Source organism: Heteronotia binoei, chromosome 1 (assembly GCF_032191835.1).
Source record: "Heteronotia binoei isolate CCM8104 ecotype False Entrance Well chromosome 1, APGP_CSIRO_Hbin_v1, whole genome shotgun sequence".
Classification (NCBI taxonomy): domain Eukaryota; kingdom Metazoa; phylum Chordata; class Lepidosauria; order Squamata; family Gekkonidae; genus Heteronotia; species Heteronotia binoei.
Window position 1 is genome coordinate 75,075,690 of NC_083223.1, and position 17,169 is coordinate 75,092,858.

The following is a 17,169-nucleotide window of genomic DNA, read 5'->3' on the forward strand; positions in this document are numbered from 1 at the left end:
TGAGGGTTAAGGTTGCTGCTGCACGGAAGCATGTCGTCCCTGGGCAGTAACAAACTTCTGGCTTCAGCGTGCAGCACCCGCAGGAGGCTTTTAGGTATAAAGACCTATCCAATGGCAGGCCTGCTCATGCACAGTCCCCATGTGTGCCTGCACAGAAAATACTCAATGAACAACAGTTGCAGGTAAGTTTAACCTTGCTTTCCTATCAAGTTTAAACTAATTTTACTCTTTAAACAACATAAAATGCACCATTTATAAATTAGAATATAAAAGTGAAATATTTGAAATTTTTGGAAATAAAAAACTGTAAATGCTTTAGTGCTGTACGAGCAAAATTGCAAATATACTAAATACTTGAGAGAAAACTGTAAGCTAAGGTGCATTTCTGAACCTAGATGGATACCTAATCTTCATAAGGGTAGCATGCAGGGCTTTCATTGCTTCTCAACTATTGCATGCCCTTCGTCGTCCTTTCAAACTGATTCTTCCTTGTGGTTGACGTTTCACCTCTCCCTCAAACAACTGACATACATACTCATAGACTGGATAACAAGTAACTTGATGCTCTACTAAGGTAAAGGGGGAGGGGAAGAACAGGAAGAAGTGGGGTAGAAACTGCACCAAAGTCTCAGAGGATAACTGAAAACTTAGCGTATCTTCACAGCCAACAGCAAACCTACCTTTATTTGACCTTGTCTTCACTTTTCCCTCCTTCCCTCCTCTTCTTCCTGCAGAAAGTAAGGCCCAACTGCATGCAAAGCCCAGCTCTTATCAGGGGATGTAATGAGAAGGGGATATGACATTTTCCAGGGCTGTTCTGGCCTCCCTGTTACAGAAAGTAAGGCTTAGAAGGCTCAGAAATACTGTTGTGATTGAGAGCTCAGGGTGGCATTATTTCTGTTAAGCCTTTGTTAATATTTGGGGAGTTGCTTGGTTTTCATTGTTTTTAGATTTCAGACTTTTTTGCAAACCTGAGACTTTTCTCATGTCTGTAGAAAGATTTGACTTGTCTATTCATGGTGATCATCTCTGGATTTAAACTAACCATGGATGAGGCCAAGTTGACAATTAGGTACAATGACAAGCAGGGGACCAAAGGGCATACTTTCCCTCCCTGGCAACTGTGGTTCCTTCGCTCTCCTTCTGCTACTATAATGTTTAACCAAATCACTATTTCTTTATTGATTAAAATTCTTTCTGGCAGCTATGCTTGCAGCCTCCAACTTGGGAAATTCATGAAGATTTTGCAGGTGTAGCTTGGGGACTGTGGTTTGCAAGGGGAGAGAGCGTAACAGTATAACATCATAGAGCTCAACTTCCAAAGCTGGATTCAGTTTTCCCTCTCCTAGCAGTCCCTATCTGGAAATACCCTGGCCTAGTTGTGCAATGCCTTGTGTGTAGAACTAACAAGAACTTGTGGAGGGGTACCTCACTTCCTCTTTATCCCTTTCCCCACACGATTTCCTTTTTTTCCCTCCTGGTAATACCATATTCCCACTTTCCCCTGCTTCTTCCTCTTTCCCACCCACCCACCTACTTTTTATCTCCCTCCCTTTACCTTTCATTATTTATTTACTTTATATTGTCTGTTCTCCAAAAGGGAATCAAAGCACCATATAGCATTCTAATCTCCATTTTAGTCTCACAATAAACCAGTGAGGTAGGTTAAGCTGAGATTGTATGACTGGCACAAGGTCACCCAGGAAGCTTCTGCATCAAAGTGGGGATATGAGCCTGGGTCTTCCAGATCGTTGTCTGAAACTGTAATTGCTGCACCATACTGACTTCTGTAGGATGGCTGCTGCTGAACAATAGCAAGCTGCCTGTCCTGGTTGAGTCATGCAAGTCATGTGGTATTAGGCTGCCCAGTTTTTTGCTGCCAGGCTTGGCTCCTTGTGGCCTCTCTCAAAGACAAACATGCTGTAGAAAGGTCCCTGCCCCCTTCCCTTTTACTGATAGCAACCATGGTTTGAAGGTTGGTAAAGCTATTGTGGTTGCCTACAACAGCTATGAGGGCATTCATTTCTTAAAGGTATAGACACTGATTCCATTCTTCAGGAGCTTTTCTACGGTTCGTAGAAAAGTGTTCTGTTTGTTCATGGATTCAACCTCTGGATTTGGCAGTGTTGACAATTAGATATAACATCAAAATGCTGAAGGTTGGCTGGAGATATTTAGACAGAATTTCATAATATGGAGCTGTTTCCTAAAAATAGAGTGTATGCACCAGGGAGGAACTTAGATGACTCTGCTTGGTACAAAAGATTAGGTTGAATCCACCAGAAGAGGTCACAGAACAAGTTGATGGAAAGGATCTTTCTCCTTAAGCAGCATGGCATTTGTTGGAGGGAAAAAAGAGTTGACTTTACTTGATTCCTATTTTTTTGCAACCCCTCATCCTGTGGTTTTGCTTGATAAGTTTTGTAGCTCCTCAGGAATTTCAGAACCAATGACCTGACATATGGTTCAGGCAAGAGGAAGGTAATGAGATTCCTTCCATCAATTCCTTCTGGTGAGCTCTTCTGATTGATCCTTCCCATTGACTTTTCTGGCTCCAGATATTGATTGGACTACTGCTGGCTAACTACAAAAGTTTGTGATACCTGGGTGATATAGTTGAAGCTCCGCTCACTTGTTACTTTTAGCAGTACTTTGTAATTCTTCCTGGATGTGAATAGTAACTTTTTCCTATCTCATTTTTATTGATTACAGTGAAAATGCTCAGACTATATCTTGCCCTGGAACTATAGTACATGGTAGACGTTTTCAGCATGCTCACGCACAAACACCTGTAGTAAAAACAGCAGCACAAAGGTAAAATGTAAATGATCAATTAAGTTTTTCTCTTCTTAAAAAACTCTTTCTGTATTCTTGAGGTCTCACTTTGTTTACGACTTGTTTTATACTAAATTTACATATGAAACAGCTTATTATTTTTTTTATGTCCTTTTAAAAATGGAATTTCTGGTGTTGTGGTTTCAAGAATAAGTGATCTTTAAAATAGAACCCTATCCTTCCAAGGATGATGTTAGAGGATGAGATATAAGAAACGTACTGATCCTTCCTAGTGCTTGAGCCTGCTTGTATTACAGCAGGAATGGACAGGAGCAGGCCTGGCTCATCAGATATTTTCTATTCGACCCTCTGTGTTTCAAAAAGTTTTGAGGTTTGCTTGCTATTAAATACATGCCAAAATGGAATTAATATGACATTTCTTCATCAGTGGAGTTATTTAAGAGACCTCCTTGACTGTTTTTGTTAATTCTGATATAAATGTAAATTGATCTCAGTTTACATTTAAGCTGGTGCAAGGAAACTGAGTGGGTGGTTGTGATGAGTGCTAATTTTCCCTGGGCATTTGAATGAGAGGTAGCACAAGCCTATTCCCTAAAAAGTGCTGCTCTTCCCCTATGCAAAAATCAGGCTCTGCCACCTGTTTTGACTCTCTCTAGTTTTAAAAAGCTTTGAGAGGGAACTATTAATCTTTTCAGGTACAGGAAAGAATGGAGGAGTGAAATCAGACTGCAGCAGACAGGAACCAATAGGAGGCAGTAGAGATAAAAATGAATTGTGAGATAAGTGCATAGGCTTGATTCTCTTTGGTTGTTTTGGAAGAATAAAAATGGCTACCAGAAAATAAGATTTTCCCCAGAGATAGACATTTGGGTGGGAAGTATTATATTATAATACTGGGAAATAAACATCAATTCATCATCCACTTTAAGAGCATAAACCTGTGAACTTTTGCATGGTAGAATGCTGCAGTATCAAATTTTACCCATTGGAGAGACTGGACTATTTTGTTCTTTAGCTATCTTTTACTGTGCACATGTAAGTAGAATATGGGGTATTTCACATCAAGTATTTGGTATATTGTGATTCATTCTGGTTATGTGAAATCCAGACAAATGACTGCAAGAAGAAAAATGGGCAAAACTAATATAAAACAGAACCATTATTGGTCAGAAAAACTTCCTGAAGGAAAATTCCTTTCTACAGTGTATGGAATTGAATTAGAAGCTTGAAAGTGTTGCACTGTGAAGGAGATACCTCTGTCCTTTGTAGAGAGGAAAGTAATTAAGTTATCAGAACTGATGTGCTAGTCCAGATTTTCAGCAGTGTGGAAGGTACTTTGGTTTCAGTAAGCATAATTTTGCAAGTCCCCAGAGCTCAGAATTGTAGAATTTAGGCAGCAGCAGTCATTTTCTTGATCAAATTAGCCAGAATGGAAGTTGGTTGGGGAATAAAAGACTTTGGAGGATGAAAATGACAGGGCAGTTCAGGTGACCGCATTTGGACTGTTATGCTTTTGGCTCCTTTATTCTTTCTGCCTTTTTGCCCTCTTATGTCCTGCTTTGTTATTTGTCATTCAGTTACTATTTGGTGGAGTTGTATATTGTGGTGGCTGCATAGGTTCTCTTCCCTATGAAGTTTAGCACTGTTGAGCAATCCTGGAGAATGTTTAAATTTTTCCTGGAAACAAAAAGCATTGCAGACCGCCTGATCATTGTTATCTTTGTACAATTACTATCCTTTCTTCTCCCCTCTGCCCCCCTCCCGCCTTTCATTGCCATGACTGAATCCTGAATATTGGGTGATACTACTTTGAATTGGGTTATAATCCTGGAAACCTTGTTCTTAGCTAGAAACTAAAGACAGCTCTCATCCTGTGCATTTGTTGTAGTCTTAGTTGTAAAAACTCTACTCTTTGTGCAATGGTTTTAATAATCTGGTGCTTTCCTTGTTTTCTGGAGTCACCCATGGCCTTGGAAATAGTTCTGAGGTTTACTGATTTTCAGAGTTCATACATCAATAATACTGTTGACTCATAAGAACGTAATAAGAGGCCTGCTGGATCAGACCTGTGGCCAGCATTCTATTTCACACAGTGGCCAACCAGTTCCTTTGGAGGTCTAACAATGGGGCCTAGAGACTGAGGCCTTCCTCTTATATTGCTTCCTTGGCACTGGTATTCAGAAGTTTACTGCCTCTGAATGTGAAGGCTACTTTTAGTCACCATGGCCAGTAGCTACTGATAAGCCTGTCTTCCATGAATCTGTCTAATCCCCTTTTAAAGATGTCTACACTTGCAGTCATCACTCTGTAAAAAGTATTTCCTTTTATCCCTCCTGAATCTACTGCCTGTCAGGTTTATTGGATGCCCTTGAGTTCTAACATTTTGGAAGAGGGAGGAAAAAAGTTATCTTTGTGAACTCTCTTCACCCCATACATAATTTTATAAATATCTGTCATATCCCCCTTTAGTTGTCTCTTTTCTAAACTGAAAAGCTGCAGACTCTTAAGCCTTCCCCTCATAGGCAAGGTGCTCCTACCCCCTAATCACCTTGATTGCCCTCTTGTGTACTTTTTCCGCTTCAATGATGTTCTTTTTGAGACATGGTGTCCTTTTTGAAATACATTGGCCAGAACTGCACACAGTATTCCAGAACAGGCCACACTATAGATCTATACAGGGACATTATAATAGTGGCCATTTTATTTTCAGTCCCTTTCTTAATAATCTCCAACATATATTTTGCCTTTTTCAGCCCTCCAGCACACTGGGTTAACTCTTTCATTGAGGTATCTACTAAAACCACACAATCTTTTCCTCTCCTAATCTCAGCAAGTTTAGTCCCTATTAACCTATACTTGAGACTGTGACTTTTCGTTCCAGTGTGCATCACCTTAAACTTACTAACATTGAACTTAATGTGCTACATTGTTGCCCACTCACCTAGTTTATGGAGATCCTCCTGGAACTCTTCACAGTCATCCTTGGTTTTCAGCCTCCAGATCACTTATGAACAAATTAAATAGTACTGGCCCAAATTCTGATTCTCTTAGGACTCCATGACTTACTTCCCTCTGTTGTGAGAACTGTCCGTTTATTCCTACTCTTTGATACTTGTCATTTTCTTCAATATTTTTTCTTCAGTAATCTTCAGTAAGTCTTCAGTAAGAGTAAATACTATGAGCTCCCAAACATTCCAGAGCAAGAGCAAGCTCATAAAGATATATATTTAACATTATTCTCTAATGGTTATTTCCATTAGATTGACATTGTTATCTGAACTTGATAGTACTTAATATCAACATCCTATGTGGCATGGAAGTTGTTGTACTACATATGTAATTTTTAGTTGTCATAAAACGTATTTTCACATTTTCCTTGCGTAAAATAAAACTTAATTATTGCACTCAGTAGAACATTAGTATTCAACTACAAATTATGGCCAAGGTATGCTGAAAGCTCTTGAGAACTTTTTTTGTTTCTCTTGAAATTCCTCAAATATTTTGCTTAAGGAGAAATCTCCTGGTGTGCTATCATTGGAGGGTTGCTGGGGGTGTTGTTTTGGTTTAAGTAACAGGTAAAAGTCATCACCAGTCAGTTTATTTATTTGGCTGATTACCAGTACAAGTAAAAAGCAAAGGCTATATAGAATAGTCATTTAAAAAAAAATAAAATTGGTCTGTCCTATTGCCAACAGTAAAAATCGCAACAATTTAAAATCCATACATAAAATTTCATGATGAATTCAGCAAGCTGCTGAAAAAAAATTAGCACAGCTGACAGTAACCTGTTGGTTAACACCCATTAAAAGCTTCATTAAAATATCACTATCAGAACATCCTGGATAATTATCAAACAGAGTGGAAAGCAGGTAAAGGCATGAAAGGAAAACTGTGAACCTGTTAGTTGTAGGCTGGGATTAATAGTGGGTCTGAAGACGGATTGGTACAGTTGAAAGCTATTATCCTAATTATAACGATATCCTTATTCAGCATGTATAGCTTAAATTTTACTTGCATTTTAAAATTATTTTTGAAAGGAAAACTTAGTTTAATTAAAATTAAATATCATTAAAACTCTTGGAATAAAGTCCTGTAGTAGTCAGAAAAGAAGATTTTGGATCCAAAAAGAGATATCAGAGCGTCTGGAGAAGCAAAACAGTGCTAAAACCTGCTGGAGATTATAGGGGTGTGTGAGCAGGGAAAGAGGGATGAAACCAGAACCGCAACAATATAATCCTATTGTAAGGATTCTTTCTTCAGAGTAAGCCCCACTGAATAGATTTGAGTAGGATTCTGTAAGCCTGTTTAGCATTGCTCTCTTTGATGCAAGGATTAAAGATAGTAAAAATCAAGAAAGAAAGGTGTGGAAGAAGCTAGCTGAGAAGAGGGAAGGGGCGTTACTAGTTTTGTCATACTATACTATAAGCCAATTTTGTGGCCCTATTTATGTGCCTCTTCCTACTATTTATCATATTTTTGCTTAGTTCTTGTCATACTACTTTAATTTGTGCTGGGTTTTTTTAGTTGTGGAGACTAAACAGTCCAGGGGTGGCCAGTGGTAGCTCTCCAGATGTTTTTTTTGCCTACAAGTTCCATCAGCCCTAGCCAGCATTGCCAATGGCTGTGGCTGATGGGAGCTGTAGGCAAAAAAAAATCTGGAGCGCTACTGTTGGCCACTCCTGGAAGCCATAATTTTCTTAACATTAAATCCATAGTGCATTGGAGCTTTAACTTTGTCATGCTTGCTACACAAGATCAAGTTAATAACTGATGGCAGATTTAGAGAGAGATATGGCGTTTATTAGCCAAGTAAGCAAATCTTCCCTTCCTTTGGGGGAGAGGGATTCAGGTATTAATTTTAAACATAAATGTATTTAGAGTTGCTTATAATATATAAATTCAGCTTGGATTTAAAAACTATTTCAAGATGTAATCATGGGGTTTAACTATCCAAAACTTTTAAAAAGCTCTATTAATGTTATACCTGTGAAGGGCTTTGCATCTTATTATATTTTTCTCTTTCATGTTTTAAGCAATCTGGATCGAAAAGAAAGGTAAGCTCAAGAATGGTAAAAAAAACATTGTAATAAGAATTTCTTTGGAATAGTGAATTTACATGTGCTAGGAATTACAAGTGGTCAGCTTTTCTGTTGGAGTTATTTGGAGTTATTCATCTTGGACTGGAATAACAGTGTTGACTAGATAGCTACATAAGGAATACAGAGTACAATTTTACCTTGAATGCTTGGTTGTGGTGGTTGGGAAGGAAGAAAGAAATGTGCCTCCAATTTTCTCTGGTTGAAGTGGAGAAGTAGCACAGGAAAATCTACAAGGAGGGAAGGATTATTGGATGTCTTTACTCCAGCTAGTATATCTCCTAGCCAAGCTCCAGCTAGGGTTCATTAACTGTGGGTCCACTAGAATGGCATATTTAACTGGTTGATGGTTGCAGAATTGCCTGTCTTGTTGGCAGGTAACTTGACTAGTAAGTATCTGGTAGTAGTCTCTAGTTTTTTGGGGGAGGACTGCAGTTATTGATCAGAATTATTCTTAAACTTGGGAGCTGCCCTAAACTTCCTAGATGTAGTATATTTTTGCGAAGACTTATTTCCTCCTATCAGTTGAGATCAGCGGGGACAATACCTGTTAAAGATGAGGTCAAAAGCAGAGGGAAGAAAGGAGATGGCCCTAACCTGAGAAAGCTGTTAATATTCATCTTGTAACTAGGAAGGGTTCAGAACAAAATTTTAGATGAATGTTTGATGCTTTGCATTTTTATAAGTTAATGCAGTTGTTTTTTCTTAGCATGTTGTAGAGAGGAGCTATAATAATATAAATTAAAATGGTATTAGTGTTATTTTTAAAAATCTGTTCAAAAAATATATCAGTATGTATGAAAGTATGCAAGCTTTTAAGCTTGCTGCACATTTTCATACATACTAATATATTTTCAAAATAGAATTTTTTACTCTCACAAGGTAAAATGCTGCAGTATGAAGACTCCAAGATTAACAATTTGTTTTAGAACTACGTTGCTTTAGAACTACTTTGCTTAACCTTCAAAAAGATGTTTTTTATGAATATCCTGTTTTTCTAGCTTCCTGATTCATGATTAGATACAACTGATAGAATTAAGAATTTGAATAAAGATTCAAATTTAAAATCTGCTTTTGTTTTTAATAATTTTTTAAAAAATAAAAATAATTTAATAATTTTTGAAAAATAATTTTATTTGAGAAACTAGACTAAATATAACAGCTGTCGTTGAGGTGCTACAGAAATTATGAAGTGTGCTTTATGGAACTGTGAGAATGTGTTAGATCATTTTTCCCCTAGATATTCTTGTTTTTTCTGTAATAGAGCTGAACTGTTTATGAGGGTATACTTGCGGCTGTTTCATTAAATGGTACTACTAATGAAATTATTATAATTTACATGGTTTGTTAATGAATTAGATTGGTTACACTTGAGAATTTGTCTTAACACCTGTGAACCAGATTGGCCATGACCAAGTTTACATGTATAAAAGTGTTTGACTATTATGTTGTACACTTTTTTTTTTACTTTGTATATTCATTTATTCTTTCTGGATAGGCCAGGCTAGCTGATCTTGTCAGATCTCAGAAGCTAAGCAGGGTCAGCTCCAGCTAGTATTTGTATGGGAGACCTCCATGGAATACCAGCCTCCTGATGTGGAGGCAGGCAATGGCAAACCACCTCTGAACATCTCGTACCTTGAAGACCTATGGGGTTGGCATGAGTCAGCTGTGACTCAGCACTCAAAAATCCCCCAGAATGTTCTTTGGGTATTTGCTCCCCCCCCCCCATTTATTCGGATTATTCTTGTTCACCGATTCTTGAACACACATCATTGTCACATAATTTTATTCCGTTGTGAAAATGTTCAAACAGTTTATTCAATTTAAGAAAATTTTGCCCAGAAACTTTGTTAAATGGTCTGAACTAAAATGTCAGTTCAGGTGCCTACACAGAAACCATTTAGGCATGATGAATACCAACAAAATAACTTGAACAAAATTTGCCCCCAAACACAGGTTTTTATGTTACTGTGTCTCTGGGTGTACATGTCTATTGTAAGCAATGTGGTGATGTTGATTGAGAAAGGCGTAAAGCTATGTTATGTTTAGGCAGCCTTTGTGCATTTCAAATATATGCAGACCTGCAAATAGTTAAAATATAACAATCTAATGTATTGTACTCAGACCTCAGATTCATTGGAGCTCACAGGAGCACAGCTGCTGAACCTTTCTGAGAGTTCCACCCCCTTCTGAGAGTTTCACCCCCTTGTCCATTGAATAGTATGTGCAGCTGCATAACCATCCCTGGATGAGCTCCACCACCTGTTTTTCTACAAAATGACTTCTGATTGTACTACTGCGTGCAGTTGGTTATAAAATAGTGTATCAGCAGATAACTGGTCGACATCAAAATACTGCTTAGGCTTATTCAGCCTAAGCAGTATTTTGATGTTGACCAGTAATATGCTGTTACACTATTTTGTAGAAAAATAGGTGGTGGAGCTCATCCAAGGATGGTTATGCAGCAGCACATACTATTCAATGGAGAAGGGGGTGGAAGTGTTAGTGTGCTGCCATTTACGTTTGGACACTGAATTTCTAGGTATGCAACTTTTTTTTGCTCTCCAAGACCAATGAATCATCAGATGTCTTTTTTCTGAAGCATGATGCTTTAAAAATTTCTGTCATTTTCCTCAGGCAGCTTGTTGGAAGGCATAGAATGGGGGCTAGCTAATGTTTGAGTATCTGAAGACGTTTTAGATAACTATTTCCATTGCTCTTGGGATTCTGATTAGAGGATTTTTTTTAAGCTTTTGAAAAAGAGCACTTATCTGTGTTGTTTTTCATCATAAGAGTGTTCCACAAACCAGGGAAAATGGCAGTTTTCACTCTGAGGGGAAGGGCATCTTGACTTGAGTGATTTCCATCTGTCTATCAAGGAGATAGGACTAAAAACCTTCTACACTCCCTGGGTCTTGGACAGAGTCACCCACTTTCCTCAATTCATTTCCTGTCTTGTTAGGGAGAACAAACTTTTATAGGAGCCGCTCAGTAAGACCCCTGCAGAAAGCACCTATTTCTGCCCTCGTATACCTACTTCACTTTTCCTTATGCTATACTTCAATTCCTCCTTTTGGCTTCGTTCTCTTCCCCCCTCCCTCTGTTCTTGAAGGCAATGTGGCTGAAGCAATGGAGAACTTCAACAAAGCCTTGGATAGCTTCATTTACAAGGAGGATGGGGACTCCCTTCTCCTCCCAAAAATGGGAGGAAGGGACTGCTCCCCAACACAGTTGAGCAGGAGAGAGCAGCTATTGGCATGGCAAGCTAATGGCAAGGTCAAACTGAGCATGCTGCCCAATTTGACCTTGGAAGATGCTTCAACAACAGCTGACTTTGGCAGGAAGATCCTCCATGCCAACAAAGATGGTAGATGCTTAGGTTTGGTACTTACGGCCCCAGCAGATCAATTGGGAAGATAGAGCACTAATACCGAGCAGTTCCGCCCTTCCCTCCCAATCCCCATTTCCCAGATGTCTTCTAAAGGTAACAAGCTCCCTTTGCCACACAATGTTGGAGGGATCTTTGTCCCTGTAAGAGCAAGCCACACCTTTCCCAGAAAGGATCCAGGACAAGATATAAGAGTAGGTTTTTGTACCCTGCTTTTCTCTACCTTGAGGAGTCTCAGAGTGGCTCACAATCACATTCTCTTCCTCTCCCCACAACAGGCACCTTGTGAGGTAGGTGGGGCTAAGAGAGTTCTGAGAGAACTGTGACTGGCCCAAAGTCACCCAGCCGGCTTCATGTGAAGAGTGGGGAATCAAACTTATTTCTCCAGATTACAATCTGCCAGTCCTAACGAGTCTTAACCACTGCACCACACTAGTTGAAAATCCTCAAGAGCTCATTCTCCCCCTTCCCATGGATTGTTTAGAGAAGGGAGCAGGGAGGATTCTTCAGATAGGGAGCAGATTGCAGGGCACAGACCCTGGCTATCAGGGACTATTAACCAAGGCTGTGATGGCACCAGATCTCTGAGATCCCAGAAACTGGGAAAGAAGAGACCAATCTTAAAGCCAAACCCGAAGGGAATAGGGAATTTCCCCCAGGTTACCTAGCATAAGAAAAGGAGTGCCATTCCCAGAATTCTTTGAGAATTCAAATGAAAGAGGAATGGGCAGACCCTCTTTCTAATAAACAGAACCCATGACTAGCAAAAAGGTTTTATTCTTTTGTCACGCCCCTGATGGCCCCCATCACACCCCGCTGTGGCCGCTGTTCTCCTGGTGGCCTGGCTTGGGCCTGGGCCCGTTTAGGTTTCCCAGAGGTCTCAGAATGCAGGAGCTGGGTTACTTCACCCCTCTGTGCTCTTGTCCTCCCTGGCTGTGCTTGGGCTCTTCCCTCCCTCTCGTTCGGCAGCCCTTCCGTTGCAGCTGCCTGCTTCCTCCCTGACCTCTCAGCCTCTGGCCTTTTATGCTGTCCCCGGCCCCCTCTCTTCCTCCCCGGTCCCACCCCCGGATAACTCTGCCCTTGCTTATAAGTGAGGACACTGTGGGCGGACTTCCTGGGGCGTGTGCTCTGTGGGAGGGGGCTATGATGCTGGCGCTGCATCTGAGTGCGGTGCACCAGCCACAGCTCAAAGTTCCTGGGCTTCCAGCCCTTTCCGTGGGGTGCCATTCCCTTGCTTCGCGGCTGCAGCCGCGGCTCGGCCACTGCTCCCGAGTCCGGGGTTGGGCATGTTGGCTCCGTGCGTTGGCGGCCTTGGCAGCAGGATGGGCCGCGCCGGGCGGCCTGGAGGTATCTCGGGGCCCCAGGGGGTGCGGGAGGGGCTCCCGTTGGAGTCCCGTCATAGCCGGGACAGTCCCGTCACAGCCGGGACAGGACATCTTTCCATGGCCACACTCGATCTTTTGCACATTCCATTAGAAGATGCTGCTGTTGTAGCTCTCCCTTCAGGAAGCCTGGTTACTAAAGATGGGGAATCATCTCTACATGATCAACTGGACCATAAATCATACTATACTTTCAGAAAATCTCACAAGGTCTCCAACCTTGCAATGAGTGCATCAGCCATTTAATCTTTAGTTGCTAGTACTATCATCATTTGGGCTAGGAAGCTAGTTTGGTTGATTCCAGAGGAATACAGAAAGACTAGGGAAAGTGCCATTGCACTCCTTAAAGGAACTGCATTTATGGCTGATGTTACTCGGAACACACTGTTTTTTCTCCTGTTCTATAGTGTTGGTAGTCACCGTACATAGAAACCTCTGGCTTGGAGCATGGCAAGCTGATTACCATTCTAAACTTACTTTAGTGTAATTTTCTTTTTCAGACAAGTAAACTCTTTGAAGACAGCCTGGACAACATCCTGCTAGAGCTTTAGAGAGATGATAGAAGGCAGAACCTTTCACATTCCTTTTAGAGGTAGCATACCCTGCCATGCTCCAGAGACAACCAGACACTTCAACTGGAATAGGAAATAAAATAGACAAGGATATTTCTGGTCCAAAAAGAACCAGGATCAGCCTTTTAGTTCCAATAAAGGGAATAAACCCTTGTGAAAAAGAGCATGACACCAGAAACCCGCAAGTGGGAGGAAGGTTAGCCCACTTCCTTCCCTGGTGGAGTCAGTCCAACATGGATGAGTGATTATGGGACCTGTTCTATGCAATAGAATTCAGATGTTTCCAGATAAGTTTCTCCTCTCTCTAAAATCCAAATGGAAGGAGAAACACCTTCAGACTATGAAAGCCATTTGACACCTAGTAAACATTGAGGGCATAGAACAGGTCCCAAAATGCAAAGTTCCATCAGGGATTTACTCAGTTTTCTTCACTGGCCCCAAGAGAAATGGGGACAGAAGGGCAATACTAGATTTCAAGAACCAAAACAAATTACTAGTTCCCAAACATCTGAGGATGGAGACACTCAGATCTATTGCGGAAGCTCTTTACCCATAATACTTCATGGTTTTCATATACCTCGTTGAGGCATATCTCCACATTCCCATTCTTCCAGCTCACTGCAGGTTCCTGAGATTTGCATACAACAATATATTTTATCAGTTCAGAGGCATACATTTTGGCCTAGCTGTGGCCCCATGGGTGTTCTCCAAAGTGATGGTGGCCTTGTAACTCTTCTGTGGCACCAGGGAATCTATGTTCATCTGTACCTGGGTGACCTGCTGATCTGATTTCTGAGCTTAATACAGGTGCTCATGGAATCAGTGCCAAGTCCATCATGAATTCCTGTTCAATTCCACCAAGACCAACCTAATTCTGTCCCAGTGGATAAAAAACTATGGGGTCATAACGGATTTGTCTGTAAACAGGCTGTGTCTGCTAGAAGAGAAGATCCAAAAAAATCTCAGGCATGGCAAGACGATTGATAAACTGTAGGTCATCATCATTAATTACTTTGGTGAGACTGCCTGGACTCAGTTCCTCAAGCAATTTTTCACTCCCATTCTCTGCAGTAGTCCCTGAGACCTTTCCAACTGCACATTTGTCAGAAAGCAGGCATTCTCCTATTCTTGTCTACCCTCTTCAACAGGTCCTTGTCTAGTGGACCTAATGATCCATCCTGACCAATGGCAACGAATACATTGAGCCTAGCAGGCTGGGAAAGCATCCAGAAGGAACCTGGAATTGTGAGCAGAGAAAGATACAGTTCTCAGGATCAGAGCAATAAGATTGGCTGTAGTCAGGTTCCTGGATGTGATCAGGAGCCAGTTGTTGGCATTTAGGCCTGTACGGGCGTGGATGCATCCGGTGCTGTACAAACTGCATTGGCTACTTATTGAGTACCGGATCCGTTTCAGGGTGTTGGTCCTTACTTTTAAGGCCATTTATGGCTTGGGGCCTGCATATCTTTGGGGCTGCCTCTCCCCATATGAGCCTCCCATGTGCTTTGAGGTCAGCTACACAACATCTTCTTGTGATCTCTGGTCCTAAAGACGCCTGACTGGCTTCAATGAGGGCCAGGGCTTTTTTGATCCAGGCCCCTACCTGGTAGAATGAGCTTCCGCTGATCCGGGCCCTGTGGGACTTTCCTAGGTTTCGCAGGGCCTGCAAGATGGAGCTCTTCCACCAGGCTTTTAACTGATCCAACGGGCGTCCTCTGAAAGTCATCGCTTCTCCTAGGACCTTATCAGCAAGATGCTTAAGTTGTGTTGACAGCTACCAGCCTACATGCTGTTGCATGATCTGTTGCAAATATCTCAATTACTGTTTATTTTTTGTGCCTCTGATCTGAACATACCTGTTTTTTATGATGTTTTAATTTTGATGTGATTTTCATTTTAATGTTGTTTATTGTTGTAAGCCACCCTGAGCCCACTTGTGGAATAGGGTGGGGTATAAATTGAAAATTTAAATCTTAAGAAGAACAGTATCTCCCTGAAAGTCCATGTAAAGAAATAGGGTATGTCCAAGTCTCAGCCTTGCATACAAAGACAGCATGGATTGGTCAGAATGGAATTTCATGTCCATATCAGCAGAGCACATCAAGGGCCAGCAAAATGTAAACAAAAACAAATGGGCTCTCAAGATGGAGATCCTCCTTCAGTACTTTGGGAACACAGAACTGGCCATGCAGATCCTGGCTTTCAGTGTCAGTGGAGCTATCAATAGAAGATCATTGGCAGATTCCAGTCCACCTGGACATGCTTCAACAAGGGTCACTGTGGCACACAGACTCAGCATGACTACACCTGACTGCATGGAATAGAAAAGGAAAGACTTCTAATGCTAGGCTTTTCTACAAGGGTACCAAAGCACCATGCTAGTCCCCAGAAGAGTTTCTAAATGGCTCTACATCAAAGGCATGTGTCAGGTGGTGCCAATGGAAACACCTAGACCCATTTGTCTCTCCATTGCACCAAATCCTTGAGTTCCTGGAAGATGGTTTTGATTAAAATTTGACCACCAATATGATGTGCAAACAAATAGCCATGTTTGATGTATGCTTGATATCCAGGCACCCTCACATAGTCCAGTTTGTCAATAGAGTAGTCCATGTCAGTCCTCCAGTTGTCCACAGATTTCCTTCTTGGTGGCTACATATAGTCCTGACAGTGCTCACTCAACCTCTGTTTAGACTTCTGAGAGAAGTTCCACTAAAATAGTTTAAGAATAAAGATCCTGTTTCTGGCAGCTGTGACTTCAACCAGAAGAGCCTTGAAATTAGGAGCCCAATCTACCAGGAAAGGTCTGTGTGTTTTCCACAAGAACCAGGTTGTCCCAAGAATGTATCCAACATTTAGTCTGAAAGTCAATACTTCCTTCCACTGCTCTCAGGAAATACCTTTGCCTTCATTGTGCCGCATACATCCCACCCAAAAGGAGTGGCACACACTAGATCTTCACACAGCCCTAAGTATCTACATCAGGTGCATAGTGTCAGTTCATAAAAGAGACTCTTCATTTCCGTGAGCTTCCCTAAGGTGGCAATAAATAAGAGATTTTACATCTCACATGCTTACCAAACTAGCAAGATCCAGGTACCACTTGGAAGTACAGCTCACTCCATTTGTAGTGCTGTAGCTAATGCTGCATTGGATGCCAAAGCCTCTGTTGAGGAAATCTGCATGTCTGCATGGTCATTTCTTTTGACCTTTTGCCAGGCAGTACAAAATGAATACCCTTGTCACAGCTGATGCAGCCTTTTGGAAGAAGTGAGGTGAACTGATTTTTCCCAACCAACATGGGATACAACTGCTTTTGGACTTCCCATGTCAAGATGTCCTTCCCCTCAGAATGAGAAAGTCATATTAACACTTTCTGTGAGGGTTCCTTTTGCTCTAAGGAAGGAAGGACATTTTGTCCCACTCTGATTTATGGGGAGGATGACAGACTCCTCCCCCATTATTGATTTCTTGTTTCTGGTATCCTAAAATGTTTTACTGTCAGGAGTTACCAACTGAGGTAAGTGGATGATTCTGGTCAAGAGACAGGAAGTCCAGAAGAATTTTAGTCTTGCCTCCTTGATGGATAGATAGGAATCACCCATGTCAAGATGCCCTCCCTTCCTCAAAGCAGAAGGAACTCTTACGATAATTACCAATGTTCCTTTCTCCCTCAGAGGTTGTCGGACATCTCTGTGGGTTATTCCTACTGTTCCTTCAGGGAGGCAGGAAACACTTTTTTCACCTTCCTGTTGGCGCCTTCGGAATAACCCCGCCCTCAGTTTTGTTCCTGCCTCTACAGGGAGCAGCAGCACAAGGCTAGGCTAAGCCTTTTTTCTCTTTTCTCTTTCTCAATTATCTACTTTCCCTTCCATATCTATTTCTCTCCCTCCTTTTTCTCCTTCCCTTCTCTGGGCAAAGGCAGCAGAGGA

At 41.3% G+C, this 17,169-nt stretch overlaps 1 protein-coding gene across 7 annotated transcripts in view; it reads left to right on the forward strand.

The window, feature by feature from the left end:
- The window catches only part of SENP6 (SUMO specific peptidase 6), a 77,186-nt gene that overhangs the window by 22,627 nt on the left and 37,390 nt on the right, over positions 1 to 17,169 (forward strand). For 3 of the 7 annotated variants that reach the window (XM_060236123.1, XM_060236141.1, XM_060236171.1), the window contains 2 exons: positions 2,713 to 2,814; positions 7,830 to 7,850. The exons of 1 other annotated variant lie outside the window; for it this stretch is intronic. In XM_060236123.1, the coding sequence (XP_060092106.1) occupies positions 2,713 to 2,814; positions 7,830 to 7,850 (123 nt within the window). The remainder of the gene's footprint in view (positions 1 to 2,712; positions 2,815 to 7,829; positions 7,851 to 17,169) is intronic. 3 more of the 7 variants (XM_060236132.1, XM_060236152.1, XM_060236180.1) reach the window with 1 other exon arrangement.